The sequence below is a fragment of the Mobula hypostoma genome, chromosome 1 (genome assembly GCF_963921235.1).
Source record: "Mobula hypostoma chromosome 1, sMobHyp1.1, whole genome shotgun sequence".
In the NCBI taxonomy this organism is placed as follows: domain Eukaryota; kingdom Metazoa; phylum Chordata; class Chondrichthyes; order Myliobatiformes; family Myliobatidae; genus Mobula; species Mobula hypostoma.
The window spans coordinates 38973449-38993827 of record NC_086097.1 but is presented as its reverse complement, the minus strand read 5'-3'; the positions used below and the strand labels follow the sequence as shown (position 1 = coordinate 38993827).

Below are 20379 nucleotides of genomic sequence, written 5' to 3'. Positions count from 1 at the left end.
ACATTAATAATTTAAGCAAGAAAACTTTTTTTATTTCCATCTTTTACAGTTTCAAAATAACAAAAAAAACAAACGGGCCCGAAGCAAAAGTTTGAGCACCCTGCATGGCAGTACTTAGTAACACCCCCTTTGACAAGTATCACAGCTTGTAAACGCTTTTTGTAGCCAGCTAAGTCTTTCAATTCTTATTTGGAGGATTTTTGCCCGTTTTTCCTTGCAAAAGGCTTCTAGTTCTGTGAGATTCTTGGGCCATCTTGCATGCACTGCTCTTTTGAGGTCTATCCACAGATTCTCGATGATGTTTAGGTCAGGGGACTGTGAGGGCCATGGTAAAACCTTCAGCTTGCACCTCTTGAGGTAGTCCATTGTGGATTTTGAGGTGTGTTTAGGTTCATTATCCTGTTGTAGAAGCCATCCTCTTTTCATCTTCGGCTTTTTTTTTGTTTTACAGACGGTGTGATGTTTGCTTCCAGAATTTGCTGGTATTTAATTGAATTCATTCTTCCCTCTTACCAGTAAATGTCCCCCATGCCACTGGCTGCAACACAAGCCCAAAGCATGATCGATCCACACCCCCTGCTTAACAGGTGGATAGGGGTTCTTTTCATGAAATTCTGCACCCTTTTTTCTCCAAACATACCTTTGCTCATTGCAGCCAAAAAGTTCTATTCAAAAGGTTCAAAGGAACATCTAAACAAGCCTGATGCATTTTGGACTGTGGACTGATGAAGTTAAAATAGAACTTTTTGGCCACAATGAGCAAAGGTATGTTTGGAGAAAAAAGGGTGCAGAATTTCATGAAAAGAATCCCTATCCACCTGTTAAGCATGGGGGTGGATCGATCATGCTTTGGGCTTGTGTTGCAGCCAGTGGCACGGGGAACATTTACTGGTAGAGGGAAGAATGAATTCAATTAAATACCAGAAAATTCTGAAAGCAAACATCACACCGTCTGTAAAACAAAAAAAAAGCCAAAGATGAAAAGAGGATGGCTTCTACAACAGGATAATGAACCTAAACACCTCAAAATCCACAATGGACTACCTCAAGAGGCTCAAGCTGAAGGTTTTGCCATGGCCCTCACAGTCCCCGACCTAAACATCATCGAGAATCTGTGGATAGACCTCAGAAGAACAGTGCATGCAAGAGAGCCCAAGAATCTCACAGAACTAGAAGCCTTTTGCAAGGAAGAATGGGCAAAAATCCCCCAAACAAGAATTGAAAGACTCTGAGCTGGCGACAAAAAGCATTTACAAGCTGTGACACTTGCCAAAGGGGGTGTTACTACGTACTGCCATGCAGGGTGCCCAAACTTCTGCTTCGGACCCTTTTCCTTTTTTGTTATTTTGAAACTGTAAAAGATGGAAATAAAGAAAGTAGTGCTGCTTAAAAAATTAAAGAAATGTGTCATCTTTAACTTTATGCCTTTTGGAAATCATAGAACCATAGAAACTACAGCACAGAAACAGGCCCTTTGGCCCTTCTTGGCTGTGCCGAACCATTTTCTGCCTAGTCCCACTGACCTGCACACGGACCATATCCCTCCATACACCTCCCATCCATGTATCTGTCCAATTTATTCTTAAATGTTAAAAAAGAACCCGCATTTACCACCTCGTCTGGCAGCTCATTCCATACTCCCACCACTCTCTGTGTGAAGAAGCCCCACCTAATGTTCCCTTTAAACTTTTCCCCCCTCACCCTTAACCCATGTCCTCTGGTTTTTTTTCTCCCCTTGCCTCAGTGGAAAAAGCCTGCTTGCATTCACTCTATCTATACCCATCATAATTTTATATACCTCTATCAAATCTCCCCTCATTCTTCTACGCTCCAGGGAATAAAGTCCTAACCTATTCAACCTTTCTCTGTAACTGAGTTTCTCAAGTCCCGGCAACATCCTTGTAAACCTTCTCTGCACTCTTTCAACCTTATTTATATCCTTCCTGTAATTTGGTGACCAAAACTGAACACAATACTCCAGATTCGGCCTCACCAATGCCTTATACAACCTCATCATAACATTCCAGCTCTTATACTCAATACTTCGATTAATAAAGGCCAATGTACCACAAGCTCTCTTTACGACCCTATCTACCTGTGACGACATTTTTAGGGAATTTTGTATCTGTATTCCCAGATCCCTCTGTTCCACTGCACTCCTCAGTGCCTTACCATTAACCCTGTATGTTCTACGTTGGTTTGTCCTTCCAACGTGCAATACCTCACACTTGTCAGTATTAAACTCCATCTGCCATTTTTCAGCCCATTTTTCCAGCTGGTCCAAGTCCCTCTGCAGGCTCTGAAAACCTTCCTCACTGTCTACTACACCTCCAATCTTTGTATCATCAGCAAACTTGCTGATCCAATTTACCACATTATCATCCAGATCATTGATATAGATGAGAAATAACAATGGACCCAGCACTGATCCCTGTGGCACACCACTAGTCACAGGCCTCCACTCAGAGAAGCAATTCTCTACCACCACTCTCTGGCTTCTTCCATTGAGCCAATGTCTAATCCAATTTACCACCTCTCCATGTATACCTAGCGACTGAATTTTCCTAACTAACCTCCCATGTGGGACCTTGTCAAAGGCCTTACTGAAGTCCATGTAGACAACATCCACTGCCTTCCCTTCATCCACTTTCCTGGTAACCTCCTCGAAAAACTTCAACAGATTGGTCAAACATGACCTACCACGCACAAAGCCATGTTGACTCTCCCTAATAAGCCCGTCTATCCAAATGCTTGTAGATTCTGTCTCTTAGTACTCCCTCCAATAACTTAACTACTACTGACGTTAAACTCACCGGCCTATAATTTCCCAGATTACTTTTCGATCCTTTTTTAAACAACGGAACAACATGAGCCACTCTCCAATCCTCCGGCACTTCACCCATAGACAGCGACATTTTAAATATTTCTGCCAGGGCCCCCGCAATTTCAACACTAGTCTCCTTCAAGGTCCGAGGGAACACTCTGTCAGGTCCCAGGGATTTATCCACTTTAATTTTCCTCAAGACAGCAAGCACCTCCTCCTTTTCAATCTGTACAGTTTCCATGGTCTCACTACTTGATTCCCTCAATTCCATAGATTTCATGCCAGCTTCCTTAGTAAATACAGACGCAAAAAACCTATTTAAGATCTCCCCCATTTCCTTTGGTTCCGCACAAAGCCGACCACTCTGATCTTCAAGAGGACTAATTTTATCCCTTACAATCCTTCTGCTCTTAATATACTTGTAAAAGCTCTTTGGATTATCCTTCACTTTGACTGCCAAGGCAACCTCATGTCTTCTTTTTGCCCTTCTGATTTCTTTCTTAAGTATTTTCTTGCACTTCTTATACTCCTCAAGCACCTGATTTACCCCCTGTTTCCTATACATTTCATACAACTCCCTCTTCTTCTTTATCAGAGTTGCAATATCCCTTGAGAACCAAGGTTCCTTATTCCTATTCAATTTGCCTTTAATCCTGACAGGAACATACAAACTCTGCACTCTCAAAATTTCCCCTTTGAAGGCTTCCCACCTACCAATCACATCTCTGCCAGAGAACAACCTGTCCCAATCCACGCTTTTTAGATCCTTTCTCATTTCTTCAAATTTGGCCTTCTTCCAGTTCAGAACCTCAACCCTAGGACCAGATCTATCCTTGTCCATGATCAAATTGAAACTAATGGTGTTATGATCACTGGAACCACAGTGACCACAGATGATCACAGTTCATCTTTTACTCGCTAAGCTATTCACAGTAACCGAAATTTTGACCAGGGGTGCGTGCGTGCGTGTGTGTGTGTGTGTGTGTGTGTGTGTGTGTGTGTGTGTGTGTGTGTGTGTGTGTGCGCGCGCGCGCGTGTGTGTGCGTGTGTGCGCGCGTGTGTGTGTGCCTGTGTATAAAATCACTTTTGGCTTGCTTATGATTTCCTTAGGAGAAAATAAATACAGACAGCAGTACCTGAGCTGGAATTGTATTCACCTGAAGACTTGGACTTTTCTGATGGCATTCGACCATGGCAGGCTTTAGATCCTACCTCTACACACCCATCAGAACTGTAGAAATTAAAACAAACATCAAATCAAGAAATTTAAAAGATCAATGAAAACATTTAAGCTATAATTAAGCATTATTTGTCCAAGTTAAAAACAAAATGTTAGGCCAGGTGGATGATTATTTGTCCAATTAAAATTTAGAAAAGATAAGTGAACTAAAATTAAAAACATATAAAAAGATAAGAAATTAAGGGAAATTATAGCAATAAGATGAATACATTTTAAAAACTTCTCTAAGTACTTTAGGATTGAGTAAAATTATTCTCAAAGTATGGATAGCTTTGCGAATGCAGTTTTTAGATCATGTTCTTTTGAGATTACTGTGTACAAACTATAATCATACAAAAAAATATCTGGAGTGAGTTCTTCCCAGATCTGCCAGCAGTCTAAATTATATCAGCCACATCACCAAATTTTATTTATTGAGATATAGTGCAGAGTAGGCCCTTCTAGCCAGGTAGCCCAGAAACACCTGATTTAACCCTAGCGTAATCATGGGACAATTTACCAACTAACCTACCAACCAGTAGGTCTCTAAACTGTGGGAGGAAACCCATGCAGTCACATGGAAAACGTACAAACTCCTTACAGACAGTGGCAGGAATTGAACCTGGGTCACTGGTACTGTAAAGCATTGCGCTAACCACTACGCTATTGTGCTTTTCAGCCATCTCCATAAAGAGCAAAACTAATGAAGGAATGTAGAAAATAAGGGTTAAGAGTGAAATGAAATGGTAAAATACATCAGGAAAGCATTTACCACTTTATGCAATGTTTCAGAAATCAATAATTTTCATAAAATAAAATGAACCATCTCTGAAGCATGTATGGATTTGGGTTGCATTACTACAGTTTAATTAGATTAGATTATGGGGACATGCAGTCCTCTTTTATTGTCATTTAGTAATGCATGCATTAAGAAATGATACAATGTTCCTCCAGATATCACAGAAACACAAGACAAACCAAGGCTGAAAAACTGACAAAAACCACATAATTATAACATGTAGTTACAATAGTGCAAAGCAGTACCATAATTTGATAAAGAACAGACCATGGGCACAGTAAAAAAAAGTCTCAAAGTCTCTCGAAAATCCCATCATCTCACGCAGACGGTAGAAGGAAGAAAAACTCTCCCTGCCATGAACCTCCAGAGCCACAAACTTGCCGATGCAGCACCCTGGAAGCACCTGACCACAGCCGACTCTTGAGTCCGTCCGAAAACTTCGAGCCTCCGACCAGCCCTCCGACACCGAGCGCTTCGACCCCGGCCCCACAATAGGCAAAGCCGAGGATTTGGGGCATTCCCCTCCGGAGATTCTCAATTGCACAGTAGCAGCAGCAACGAAGCGGGCATTTCAGAAGTTTCTCCAGACGTTCCTCCGTGCTTCTCACGTCTGCCTTCATCAAATCAGGATTGTGCACAGTACCTACTTAACAAATACCGATATCATTCCGGAGCGGCCGCACGCACTGCGTCGCGCTGCCATCTTCTCCTCCCCTAATTATAGACACAGAACTCAGTAATACTGAATAATGCCAATGCTCAATACTTACATTATTTTCTTGCTACAAGGCAATGGAGAAATCAAAGAATCCTGGCTGCAAGTGTCACTTTCACTGTAAGTGCTTGTATGAGGAGATGAAGTAGGCGATGTGGAATCCAAGCCAAGTTCCAGTTTGAGGGTGGAATCTGGACTCTCAATATCAGATACACCATTGCTCAGTTTGGCCCTTTTCTTTGCCGCACTGTTTCTTAGTGACCTTAGGGCACTCATCATCTGCAAGAAATGCAGATATATCAATTATCTGCAAAGTCAAGGAAGGAACCACTGATAGTGCTATCATTCAATAATTACGCATAACCAACCCACTTGTCAGTACCTTGGCTAGGTTTTGCTAGCATTACTCACATCGAGACCTCATCCCAGCCTTGGTCCAAAAATGGATCAAAGAGCTGAACTCCAAAGGTGACGAAACAGTGACTATGATTGACATCATGGCAACATTTATCAATGTAACAACAAAGAACTAGAAGACTGAATACAGAGGGAAACAAGAGGGAAGCACTGATGATTAGAATCATTCCTTGCACTGGTGGTTGTACTTTTTGGAGGACAATTATGTCAGCCTCAGAATATCACCACAGGAGCCTTTCACACGGTGTCCTAGGTCCAGCCACCTTTAGCTGCTTTAGCAATGTCTTTCCTTCCATCATAAGATCTGAAGAGGGAATGGCAGTTCACTATAAAACATTCAGCTCCATTTGCAACTCCTCAGCAAATAAAGCAGTCTAATTAATGATCTACAAGACAACGTATAAAGAACTGGAAAGTGGGTTTAGTTTGCATAGTGTTTGTTGCTTGTATGAATGTGTCAAGTAATACTTTAGGGCAAAAGATTACATGTAATAAGCATCTTCAAGAGAGTCTAAACATTCCCTTGATAATCAATGACATTACGATCAGCAAGTCCCTCACATATCTAAAATTTATTTATTTATTGAGATGCATGCAGAATAGACCCTTCTGGCCCAACGAGCCGTGTTGCACAGCAACCCACGATATAACCCTAGCCTAATCACGGGCAATTTACAATGACCAATTAAGCTACCAACTAGTACATCTTTACACTGTGGGAGGAAACTGGAGCACCCATAAGAAACCTATGCAGTCACAGAGAGAATGTACAAACTCCTTACAGAGACAGTGGTGGGTATTGAACCTGGGTTGCTCGTACTGCAAAGCTTTGTGCTAACCACTAACATGACCAACCAGTATTACATAAATGTTGTATTGAATTGTCACCATAGATTTTGAAACTACATCTCTAATTGCCTGTGAACTTTAAAGTTTCTGACTCAATGTATTGACGTGATAATTCTAACAACTGTTTCGAGCACTGTGAAATGCAAATCTACTTGGTACTCATCAGTATTCCTTAAAGTACATGGGAATTTGGTGGCACAGTTCTTTGGTAAGAATATTTGGTTAAGGATGTTTGCCAGTACTAATACAGGGTATATATTAAAATGTTACTCAAAGGCCACAGCAAATATACCCATTGCTCCTTTCTGAAATCGATATTGATATAAATCATCTGATACAGAGTTGCTCTCATATTTGCCAATTTAACAGCTTTTGAACAGCAAAGAAATTCTTTGCCAATGTTTCAAAATAAACCTAAATAGCAATTTCCATGCTTCAGATGTTAGCATTGAAAGCTATAATCTGTGTCTTTAGATGGAGAAAAAAAAATCACTTAAAAAAAAAACGCAAATGTACACTAACTTCTTCATGATCAGTTTCCTCTTCATTGTTATCCAACAAGGAAAGATTCAATTCCAGATTGTTGTCAATGTTCTTCTCTTTCTCCCACACCTCTTTAGATTCTGCTCTACTTGTTTCTTTTTTATTATCATAATCAGTTACTTCTGCTTCAACCATTGGACTTGTACCCCTCGGAATGGGAGGAACAGGCTTTGTAGTGTTAAGATCTCTCCGAGACGACGCTGAGCGCACCAGTGCGGGTTTGAGCGATATAGGAGAACGATTTTCTTGCGAGACATCTCCTGCATAATCACACATTTAAATAAATATGCACAACATATATAATACTAAAACCAAAAGATTTCGATATCTTATAAGAAAATAATAGGTAATGAATCTAGAAATACCTTTTTGGATCCTTTAACTACTTACAGTATATCATTTGCAAATGACTAATACAAACGGGTTTCAGCTTTCAGAGAGCAATCATTGGATAAGAATTTTGTCTGATTTTTCAAGGGTGTGATTGTGTAGGCAGACCACCTACCATAATTACCTGGTCAGATATGGAGGACCAAAAATCTTGCTGGCCCAAAACAATTTCCAGCATGAATTCAATGACAGCATAACATCACTGATGCTCCAATGACATAGCCCTACCCACTTTCAATTAAGCTATTTATTTCAGATTCAGAATTGTTAAAAACACAGAAATAATCAAAAACTTTATTTAACAGAAAGCAAATAATTAATCCTCCTCCTCACTTTGCTTTCAAATTAATTGCCCAGCAATATCAAAAGGATTGTACAAGCCTGACCTGCAAGTTCCAATATTCTCAGTAAGACTGGACTCCATTGTTAGATTCCACGTAGGATCTACCAGTGAAGTAAATTGACAAGATTTGAATCTATTAGCTGAAGTAGAACACTGGTGATTGAGTGTCTGTATTGAAATGTGAACTCACTGCTGGTTATTTAACTATCCTTTGTCATCAAGATCTGGTCTGTTTAAGAAAAAGTAAATCAGTGGATAACATGACATTGTCTTATTCCTTGCTTAAAATCATCTCACATGATAAAGAGCACAAAAATATTCCAAAACAACCATTTTCTTAAAATTAGAATTCACAGCACAGTTACTTTAAACCTAAAAATCTTTATAGCTGAAATTAGACTTTTGCAAAAGTTGAGCTAGTAATTTAATGTGACTGCTCGCTGATAAAATGCACAAGGAGTACCGTTATACTGTTATCACCGTTATTGCTTCTTTGCTCACTACATGAAAATAAGCTGGAAGAAGTTATTTATATTACACGAGTTAATAATTAGAGAACATAAATTTATGACTTAGTGGGATTAAAAAAGATTTAAGAAAACCTAGGGCAGTGATTCTCAACGGGGCGGTTATGAGTCCTAAGTGGGCATTAGGGGAAATAGAAGTCATCAGGGGCATTCAAGATTCCTTGTTTGTTGGGGGGGGAGGGGGAGGGCCGGTAAGCAGCACCCTAACTTCAGGCATGATACCTGATCGACCGTTAGTATACCAGGCACTTCCCAAACAAAAAGGATGAGGCACTGAAACACAGGAAGAACCATAGCTCTGCAGGCGATCAGCTCCTGCCATCACAATGCATCTGAAACTCGACAATCTCATCCAACCTTACTAACCAGACAGACGTTATTGGGGATGCATAAATTAGCAACTAGGGTGCCCAACAGTTCCCCCTGACTCATGACATGGAATGAGTTTGTGCAATTTAACAGTTGGTAAGTCAAGTACACCCTCTCAACTTTATCTACGGAAAACAGGTCATGTAATGACACAGCGCTGACCGGAACATAATGGTAAAATAGAACCAATCAGTGAACCTGCCGACCCAGAGGATTCCTTGAGGTGTTCAAAGTGATCTCGGCTTCATACGCGCAGTCAAGAACCATCCTTGGGAATTATCAGGCCTTACATGATTGGTCAAACGTGCTAACTGGAATAGTATAAAGGTAGCATGCCAAACACCAGCTCTGTCCCACAAACATTCAGATTGAAATCTGAATCCTTGTCAATGCAATTTTTGTTGTTGTGATTGACTCCATCTTCACTTCGGCATTCCTTTGTGTCACGCTATCATCATTCCACTGGCGTCAACTCGCTGGCATCGTCAACATCCGATAGGTATTCCCAGTTTGTGTTAATTTTTTATTTTAATTTAGCCACGTTAATGATAGATAAATACATATGGCATGATCTCTATGAGTATGAAGGCTGCGAAGCCTTGAATTTTAATCCTGCTGAGAAACAGAAACTACAGAAAGTGCGCCAATACAATGTTACCTGGAGTTACATACCTGGAGCATGTTTTTACTCCGTTCCAGTCAGATCAACAATGCTGCATGTGTCTTATTTGTAATCCTGTACTGTTTAATGAAGCCATGAAACCATCAAGATTGCATGAACACTTCCGTAAAAGACATCCTGAAAAGGCTACTTGTGGTATAACTCAGTTCCAGTAGATGAAAGGAGTATTTGAAAAGCATTGCACACTCGAGTTATTTGCCAAAATGACTTGATAGTTGTTTCATTGCTTCAAAATGATAGCAAATTGTGAAAAATCTCATACAACTGGTGAAAGATTGATAATGTCTACTCTATCAGAAGTGCTCCAAGTAATAACTCTGTAGCTTGTTGTATTGACAAAATGAGTGAAGACATTAAGTATCAACTTGTACAGAGCTACAAAAATAGAATTTGGGATACAACTGGATGAGTCAATTGTGTGAGACAACAAGGCATTGCTAATGGCATATGTATGGTTTATCAAAAATGTAAAAGTTATATGAAGAGTTTCTCTTTCGTAAAAAGTTGAAAACAAGTATCAATGGAGAATCAATCTATGACGAGATCAAAATGCATATTGAGGATAAAAATATTCCGATTAGGAATATGATTTCTTGTGCAAAAGCTGGAGCACCATATGACAGATTTCTATGCTGGTTTAGTGGCATTTCTGAAAAAAGAAATTCTAAATCTATTTGCAATCTATTGCGTCATTCATCATCAACATCTCACAGCTAAAAACATCAGCCAGCAACTTTTTTCAAGCATGACTCTTGCATGTAATATCTGCTATCAACAAAATTAAAGCTCATCCATTAATTAGCAGAATATTTCGCCAGTTACGCCAAGATAATGATGAAGAGTTTGAATATTTACTTCTTTACACTGAAGTGCATTGGCTTTCAAAAGGCTGCTGTTTAAATGTCTTTGATCTTTTTGACACTGCGGTTGAATTTTTGCTCAAAGTTGACAAGAACTTGTGAAACAAGACCGAATTTCTACACAGAGATGTGGTATACCTAGCTGATCTGTATGAAGAAATGAATATTCTAAACATGAAACTGCAGAGTGAGAATTTCAATTTAATCCAGGCAAAAAGTGCAGTGTCCACTTTTATCAGAAAAGTAGAAAAATATAAGCAAAACATTGAGAGAAGAATGTTCTCAACAGTTTCCATGCATGGAAAGTATGGCACTCTCTTTCTTTCACAGAGTGATTTGTAAGAATACTGCTATACCTGTAGCTACTGAAGAAGGATTTTCAGAATCGATTCAAGGATTTGAATGATCTGAAATTCCAGACTGGGTAATTAACCCATTTCTTTGCAAGGTGGAAGAACAGGAAGAAAGCTTGCAAGAAGAAATTACTGAAATTCAGAATGAAAACGCAAAAAATGCTTTTCAAAAATGTTGGCTTTTGTGGTATGTGGCTACACTGTCAAATGAAATTTCCTGGTCTTTGGAGAAGAGCCAAAGTGCTCTTCATTGCATTTCCATCCTCCTACCTGGTTGAAAGAGGCTTCAATGTAGTGAACCACATACAGCTGTCCCCCACTTTTCGAACGTTCGCTTTACGAAACCTCACTGTTATGAAAGACCTACATTAGTTCCCTGTTTTCGCTAACAGAAAGTATTTTCACTGTTACGAAGAAAGGCAGCATGCGAAAAAAAGCAGCGCGTGCCCCGAGCAGCCGCTCTCCCCCTAGAAGCAATGCATTCCAGCCGGCATTGCTTAAACATGTGCGTGTGAGCAGCCATTAGCAAGATGAGTTCTAAGGTATCGGAAAAGCCTGGAAGAGCTTGTAGGGGTGTTACACGGCGTAAAACTAGACATAATTAAGCATTTCGATCGTGGTGAACGAAGTAAGGACAGAGTGAGTTTGGCTTGTGGAAGCTGACGAACATGATGTTGAAGAGGTTTTGGCATCTGACAGATGATCTGGGCCGACATTTACGTGCCGGGCAGCACCTATTAATTCGCTTGTTTATTTCGGCTTTTTTCTTAAAGATGTGCGGTGTGCCTCCTAGCTACCGTTGTACCCCTGCACGTTTCGCGGATCGGTATCAGTCGCTGCCCGGAGGGTGGGGGCCACTGCACCACCCAAACTCCGACGACTCAGTCTAACACACCATCATCAGTGTGCTCGCTGTCTTCCCGATTCCCGTAAGTGATACTACACTGTACATATAATTATTTCTACTTTATATCGGCTGTGTATTTTTATGTGTTATTTGGTATGATTTGGCAGCTTCATAGCTTAAAGGTTACAGGAGAGAGTGTTTTTGCCAACAGCGCTTGCGTGAGATTTTCTGCCGAGAGCGCTTGTGTGAGATTTTCGGTACGGAGAACAGTGCTGGCAATGATTGTGGTAAAGTATTTCTACTTTATACAGACTGTGTATTTATCATATCATTCCTGCTTTTACTATATGTTACTGTTATTTTAGGTTTTATGTGCTATTTGGCATGATTTGTTAGGTTATTTTTGGGTCTGCGAACGCTCACAAAATTTTCCCATATAAATAAATGGTAATTGCTTCTTCACTTTACAACATTCCGGTTTACAAACTGTTTCATAGGAACGCTTTACCTTCGGATGGCGGGGGAAACCTGTACTCACAAAAATAAAACCAGAAACCGCTTGGACATTGTTATGTGTGGAGACTTAAGGGTTTTGGTGGTCACAACTTGAACCAGATATTTCAACTCTTGCTAAAAATGATCAAGCTCAAAGTTCACATTGATATTGAAGCTGCTCTACAGTGCACAGGTACTGTGTAAGCTAGATTTAAAGACAAATAAAAAATTTAAAGCAGAATCATTTTCCTCATGTTAGACATGTTTTTACACTATGGGGGTGCCAGAAAGTATATTGTGCCTAAGAGGGGCATTGGCAAGTATGAAGGTGCTTTGGGGGGCGTGGGAGGAATGTTGGGCTGAAAAAAGTTGGGAAACACTGACCTACGTTAATTAAATAGGATGATAAATAATTTCTAAAGTGCAGTCATTGTTGCAATGGGGAAGCATGACAGCCAATTTGTTCAAAGCAATCTCCTACAAACAGCGATGTGATGATAATAAATGGCTTTTTTTTGGCAATATTCAGCTTTTGCAGAGATCCTGTTGGGTTTAACAAGAAACAATGTGGCAAAATGTTATGATTTCATAATGGTGAGAGAAGAATGATACAAGATTTCTAAAAGCTACAACACTAATTATTTTCTAGATGTACTACTTAGAATAAACTTATAAAACTCAAAATTATTTACCAAGAGTGAGCAAATCCTCAGATAGTTGGTTAGTTAGCCTCCGTGAATTGGTCTTAGAAGCTCCTTCAAAGTGTTTTGTGGGCCATGAGTTTGAAAAATTAACACATTGTTCTTGAGATTTCTTCGAGGATCCTTCGAGTGCTGAGATCTCGTTAAGTCGAGTTCCAGTTGGCAATTGAAAAGATGGAAGGTAATGAGATCCCTGGCTGGAAGTGGAAATTGGAAACTGTGCAGATTCAAATGGGGTAGGACTGTAGAGAGAGTGATTTTTGCAGGAAAGAGACAAACTGGAACGAACTGTTAAAACAAAGAATGTACACAAATTATTTTACTGAAACATATCAAGCTGAATTCACAGAGTATCACAATCAGGATTGAAAGTCATGTAAATGCATAGAAATTATAAAAGGACAATTCCAAAGTCTAAAAGTAATTAACTTAGATATGCTTTATAATCAGGAAACAGGCACACAGCTACCACCTATCATCCTCCCTCAGCTGATGAATCAATGTGCCTTTGAACACTTGGACAAAAAAAAATCACTGAAAGTAGCAAAAGCATGAGATGTCCTGCAGCTGCATCTCTTGAATGTTCATCACCCAGAACAGAAAAACTGAACAAACTCAGCAAGATCTGATGGACATAGCTGTCACACTGGGCTTGAGCATATACTTAAACCAATAAGGACATACCTATCTAACCTAGTCATTGCCAATGTATCTATCACAGATGCACCTGCCATCACTCTATCCTTACTATCAAAACAAAGAATCAGCCCTGGCTCAATGAGAAGGTAGAGAGGCATGACACAAACAGGAGCACCTAAAGTATGAGACACTAACCATGTGAAGATATAAGACAGCAATGTATACATGTTAAACAGCAAAATCAATATGGACTAATCTGATGCAAGAAACCCCAGATCAAAACTCTGGGAGTCCTGCCATACCTAGTCATGAATGGTGCAGGGCATTTAAAAAGTTGACAAGTGGAGAAGATGGCTCCAAAAACTAACTCATCGGTTCCAAAGGTGAGGCCAAAAATGAGAGATCCAAAGTTAAGGCTGATCTTTTGCAATAGGTAGGTGAAAGAAGTATGCACACATTTTCCAGAAGGATAACTGGAAAGAAAGTAATCTTCTTGCGATTAACCTTGCTGTTAAAAATGTCTGGCATCTCAGCAACTACCTATGACATATGTGAATGCCTCCTGACCATCTGGCTCACTCCATTATGAAACCAGCATGCAGGTGATCAGTGCATTTGCCCTAATCTTGAAAGCTCTAATTGTGGCCAAAGAGGACTCTACTTTGGAATGTGGGCCAAGTTTCTTCAAAGATCTGAAGAAAAAAAAACATACTTCCAGGCAAATCCTCTGATAAGGTGCAACTAGGAAGATGAGGTGACAGAGATTTAAGCTAATGGAACTCCCTTCTGACAAAAATACTTAAGAGCACAGTGTTGTCATAACCAGCACTATATTTCAGTGGATTGTTAAATGCAACACCTCATAGTTACATTCCCAATCAGATTTTGTTAATTCCAGTCTCTTGGACTGTTATTTCAATAAGCACCTGCACCATCACAGGTACCAATTACTACTGGGATAAACTGCTGCCTAAATTTAATCCCATTAGTTTAATCTACAGCTAGAAAAATCAAAACTGCAAAGATAAATCAGATCATAGTTAGCTCCTGTGAAGACCTTACCGTCAGTGTCCTGCTGGAGTGGAGCTAATCTACAAGACAATTGGAAAACTGTTCAATCTATGCAACTGTCACTCCAGAACCAATGTTACCCTTATTTCAGTCATGGAGCAATAATATGCAGATAGCATATGTTAGGACACTAAGCTCCATGTTGACTTATTTACTGAAGCACAATAAAGAACTGACCTTGTACTTACATAGAAACATAGAAAATGTGGCCCTTCGGCCCACAATGCTGTGCCAAACATGTACTTACTTTAGAAATTACCTCAGGTTACCCATAGCCCTCTTTTTTTCTAAGCTCCACGTACCTATCCAGGAGTTTCTTAAAAGACCCTATTGTATCCACCTCCACCACCGTCGCCAGCAGCCCATTCTATGCACTCACTACTCTGTGTAAAAAAAAAACTTACCCCTGATATCTCCTCTGTACCTACTTTTAAGCACCTTAAAACTGTGCCCTGTCGTGTTAGCCATTTCAGCCCTGCAGAAAAGCCTCTGACTATCCACATGATCAATGTCTCTCATCATCTTATACGTGTCTATCAGGTCACCTCTCATTCTCCGTTGCTCCAAGGAGAAAAGGCCAAGTTCACTCAACCTATTCTCATAAGGCATGCTCCCCAGTCCAGACAACATCCTTGTAAATCTCCTCTGCACCATTTCTACAGTTTCCACATCCTTCCTGTAATGTAGTGACCAGAAATGAGCATAGTACTCCAAGTGGGGTCTGACCAGGGTCCTATATAGCTACAACATTACCTCTCAGCTCTTGAACTCAATCCCATGATTGATGAAGGCCAATGTATGCCTTCTTAACCACACAGTCAACCTGTGCAGCAGCTTTAAGTGTCCTCCAGACTTGAACCCCAAGATCCCTCTGATCCTCCACCCTGTCAAGAGTCTTACCATTAATACTATATTCTGCCATCATATTTGACTTACCAAAATAAGCCACTTGACACTTATCTGGGATAGAACATAGAATAGTACAGCACAATACAGGCCCTTAGGCCCACAATGTTGTGCCGACCCTCAAACCCTGCCTCTCATATAACCCCCACCTTAAATTCCTCCATATACCTGTCTAGTAGTCTCTTAAACTTCACTAGTGTATATGTCTCCACCACTGACTCAGGCAGTGCATTCCACGCACCAACCACTCTGAGTAAAAAACCTCCCTCTAACATCCCCCTTGAACTTCCCACCCCTTACCTTAAAGCCATGTCCTCTTGTATTGAGCAGTGGTGCCCTGGGGAAGAGGTGCTGGCTATCTACTCTACCTATTCCTCTGAATATCTTGTATACCTCTATCATGTCTCCTCTCATCCTCATTCTCTCCAAAGAGTAAAGCCCTAGCTCCCTTATCTACATCTCTGAAGATGAGAAAGGAGATGGATGGTATGATGAAAAATATTGGGGTCTAGACAGATCACCTAAAATTTAACCTTCAGGGTTCAAGGGATAATTGGCCTAAAGATATACTGAGAGAGAAAATAGTCAATCAAAATAAGGTTTATTACATCTAGCATAAGTCATGAAATCTGTTGTTTCGTGGCAGCAGTAAAGTGCAAGACAAAAAAAAAATCAACTATGAGATAGCTAGATAGAACAAAAGAAAAACTGTGAAGTAATGGTCCTGGACCATTCAGAAATGTGATGAAATGTTGGAGAGAAAGAAGCTCTTTCTGAAATGTTGAGTGTGGTTCTTCAGGCTACTGTGCCTCCCCTGATGCTGGTAATGAGAAGAGTGCATATCGTAGATGGTGAAGGCCAGTAATGATAGTTGTGGTCTTCTTGAGGCACTGCCTTTTAAAGATGTCCTCGATGGTGGGGAGGCTTAGCTAGGGATGAAGTAAGACGAGTCTACAACTCCCTGCAGCCTTTTTTTATTTTGTACACTGGAGTCTCCAAGCCAGGTGATGATGCAACCAGTCAGATTGCTCTCCACTGTACTTCTGCAGAAATTTGATGACATACCGAATTCCCTCAAACTCCTAATAAAGTAGAGCTGCTGGCATGCCTTCTTTGTGATTGCATTAATATGCCGAGCCAAGGATAAATCCTGAGATACCCACACTCAGGAACATGAAGCTGCTCACCCTTATCACTACTGACTCCTCAATGATGATTAGTGTTTATTCTCCTGACTTCACCTTCCTCAAGTCCACAATCAATCCCTTGGTCTTGCTGACACTGAATGCAAGGTTCTTCTGACTCAACTCAACCATCCAATCTATTTCTTTGGCAAAGAAATGAAAGCCAATTGAATTCCAAGGTCAACTGAAGGGGTAGCCAATCAGGACATAGGCAAGCGACCAGGGGCATATATAAATGTGAGCACTCCCAGAGAGAAACACCAGCAAATGCTCAGAGGATGTCACCTCAACTGGTGAAAGAACGTCTTCAAGCTAACTGCAAAACTCAGCAAACACTGCAACATCAAACACCTCAACCTGAGCTGCCAATCTTCACCAACATCCTAAACAATAGAACCATATTTGAAAGTGAAAAACTATAGATACAAACAATCAAAGGTCTGAAACAAAAGCAAGGAACAAGATGAAAGTAAATTGATGAGAAACCTTAAGTCTAATTTCTCTCCACAACTGTTGCTTTACCTGTAGATGAACTCCATCCGCCACTCCTCAGCCCAGTTTTGCATCCGGTCGATGTCCTGCTGTAACCTCTGACAGCCCTCCACATGATACAAAACACCCCCAACATTTGTGTCATCAGCAAATTTACTAACCCATCCTTCCACTTCCTCATCCAGGTCACTTATAAGTCACGGAAGAGTAGGAGTCCCAGAACAAATCCCTGAGGCACACCACTCGTCACCAACCTCCATGCAGAATATGACTCATCTACAACCACTCTTTGCCTTCTGTGGGCAAGCCAATTCTGGATCCACAAAGCAAGGTCCCCTTGGATCCCATGGCTCCTTACTTTCTCAATAAGCCTTGCATAGGGTATCTTATCAAATGCCCTGTGGAAACCCAAATACATTTACCGCTCTTCCTTCATTAATGTGTTTAGTCACACCCTCAAAAAATTCAATCAGGCTCGTAAGGCACAACCTGCCTTTGACAAAGCCATGCTGACTACTCTTAATCATATTATGCCTCTCCAAATGTTCATAAATCCTGCCTCTCAGGATCTTCTCCATCAACTTACCAACGACTGAAATAAGACTCACTGGTCTATAATTTCCTGGGCTATCTCTACTCTTTTTCTTGAATACGGGAACAACATCTGCAACCTTCCAATCCTCCAGAACCTCTCCTGTCCCCATTGATGATGCAAAGATCATTGCCAGAGGCTCCGCAATCTCCTCCCTTGCTTCCCATAGCTACAGGCTACCTGGAGTATATCTTGTCCGGTCCCGGTGATTTATCCAACTTGATGCTTTCCAAAAGCTCCAGCATATCCTCTTTCTTAATGTCGATATACTCAAGTCCGCTGTAAGTCATCCCTACAATCACCAAGGTCCTTTTCCGTAGTGAATACTGAAGCAAAATATTCATTAAGTACCTCTGCTACCTCCTCCGGTTCCATTTCCATTTTTCCACTGTCACACTTGATTGGTCCTATTCCCTCACGTCTTATCCTCTTGCTCTTCACATACCTGCAGAATGCCTTGGGGTTTTCTTTAATCCTGCTTGCCAAGGCCTTCTCATGGACCTTTCTGGCTCTCCTAAATTCATTCTTAAGCTCCTTCCTGCTAGCCTTATAATCTTCTAGTTCTCTATCATTACCTGTTTTTTTTTTAAACCTTTTGTAAGTTTTTCTTTTCTTCTTGACTAGATTTTCAACAGCCTTTGTACACCATGGCTCCTGTACCCTACCACCCTTTCCCTGTCTCATTGGAACATACCTATGCAGAACGCCACACAAATATCCTTTGAACATTTGCCACATTTCTGTTGTACATTTCCCTGAGATCATTTGTTCCCAATTTATGCTTCCAAGTTCCTGCTTGATAGCTTCATTTTTCCCCTTACTCCAATTAAACACTTTTCTAACTTGTGCACTCCTATCCCTCTCCAGTGCTGTGGTAAAGGAGATAGAATTGTGATCACTTTCTCCAAAATGCTCTCCTAATGAGAGACCTGACACCTGACCAGGTTCATTTTCCAATACCAGATCAAGCACAGCCTCTCCTCTTATAGGCTTATCTACATATTTTGTCAGGAAACCTTCCTGAACACACCTAACAAACTCCACCCCATCTGAACCCCTTAATCTAGGGAGATGCCAATCAATATTTGGGAAATTAACATCTCCCACCATAACAACCCTGTTATTATTACTCCTTTCCAGAATCTGTCTCTCTATCTGCTCCTCGATGTCCCTGTTACTGCTGGGTGATCTATAAAAAACACCCAGTAGAGTTATTGATCCTTTCCTGTTTCTAACTTTCACTCAGAGACAGTAGACAATCCCTCCATGACTTCCTCCTTCTCTGCAGCAGTGACGCTATCTCTGATCAGCAGTGCCACGCCCCCAGCTCTTTTACCTCCCTCCCTGTCCTTTCTGAAACATCTAAAGCCTGGCACTCGAAGTAGCCATTCCTGCCCCTGAGTTATCCAAGTCTCTGTAATGGCCACAACATCTTAGCTCCCAGTACCAATCCATGCTCTAAGCTCATCCGCTTTGTTCATGATACTCCTTGCATTAAAATAGACACATCACCTGCCTATCCTCCCTCTCACACTGCCTACAAGCTTTCTGTGAGCCAACTGCCCCTTCCCCCGTCTTTTCAGTTCAGTTCCCACCCCCCAACAATTCTAGTTTAAACTCTCCCCAATATACTTGGTCCTGTTGGACAAAACGATTCTTTTATAAAGATCTACCCTGGAAAAGAGTGACAAATGACTGGTTGTAAAATTAAGACCAAAAACACACCACTTTCCCATATCTCATGAAGACAAACACTGACGAATTTAGCACGCAATCTGAGGGAAAAAAATGTGTTTGAAGACCAAGATCTCAAATCTGACACAAAGCTTATGATCTATCGGGAGCAGCAATACATCCCATCTCCCACCCATCCCTCCATACACACTTCAGAGGACTGGAAAGTTAGCACGAATATTGTTTCTGCAAAATCGTTCAACTCCACTGGAAGCACAAGTGAATCAAGGTCAACATCCTCAATAATAAGGCCCCATTTACCCTCAGTCAGCTCCAAATGGCACGCCGCATCATTCACATGCCCATTGCACACTTCCAAAGGAGGACTCTTTTTCTGAGATTACCTGGTTCATAGTGCAACAAAGGACCTTCTGAAAGTCTTCTTGAAAAGCTTTAAGAATGCACACAGCTCAGTTCACACGCACTCAAATTTGAACAGCAGTATGAGGTAGGCTACTAAGAATTTCCATTCCATTTGTTGGGAGTACCACGAAGCCTGCTATAAATGAAAGATGAAGTGCACCATCTCTTAAGTGATTGGACCAAAGTGATTGTACTTGCTTGGACCATCAAGTACCTTGTGGCCTTAGAACCTACGAAACTAGGGTGGAGACAAGTTGGTCTGTATCTTGCAGATGAGATGATCATGGCTCAGCAATAACCTACTCATCAATGTACAGATTGAGTTCAAATTGTCTTCACTGTACATCAAAGTGGAATTTAACAGAGTGCAACACCAAAGAGCCCAGGTAAAACTGAAGTAAATTGACATTGAGGTGAAAATATGTAATACTCCTTTAGTTGGAAGAGTACCTGGTGAAAAGATGA

The 20379-nt window shown here is 40.8% G+C and overlaps 1 protein-coding gene across 2 annotated transcripts in view; it reads right to left on the bottom strand.

Annotated features, from left to right (window-relative positions):
* Positions 1-20379, bottom strand: part of LOC134345767 (TOG array regulator of axonemal microtubules protein 1) — an 82753-nt gene that overhangs the window by 32008 nt on the left and 30366 nt on the right. Inside the window, exons 4-7 of one of the 2 annotated variants that reach the window (XM_063046955.1) lie at positions 12925-13221; positions 7346-7626; positions 5613-5836; positions 3961-4055 (exon numbers count right to left, since the gene is read on the bottom strand). In XM_063046955.1, the coding sequence (XP_062903025.1) occupies positions 3961-4055; positions 5613-5836; positions 7346-7626; positions 12925-13221 (897 nt within the window). The remainder of the gene's footprint in view (positions 1-3960; positions 4056-5612; positions 5837-7345; positions 7627-12924; positions 13222-20379) is intronic. The other variant, XM_063046964.1, reaches the window with a different exon arrangement.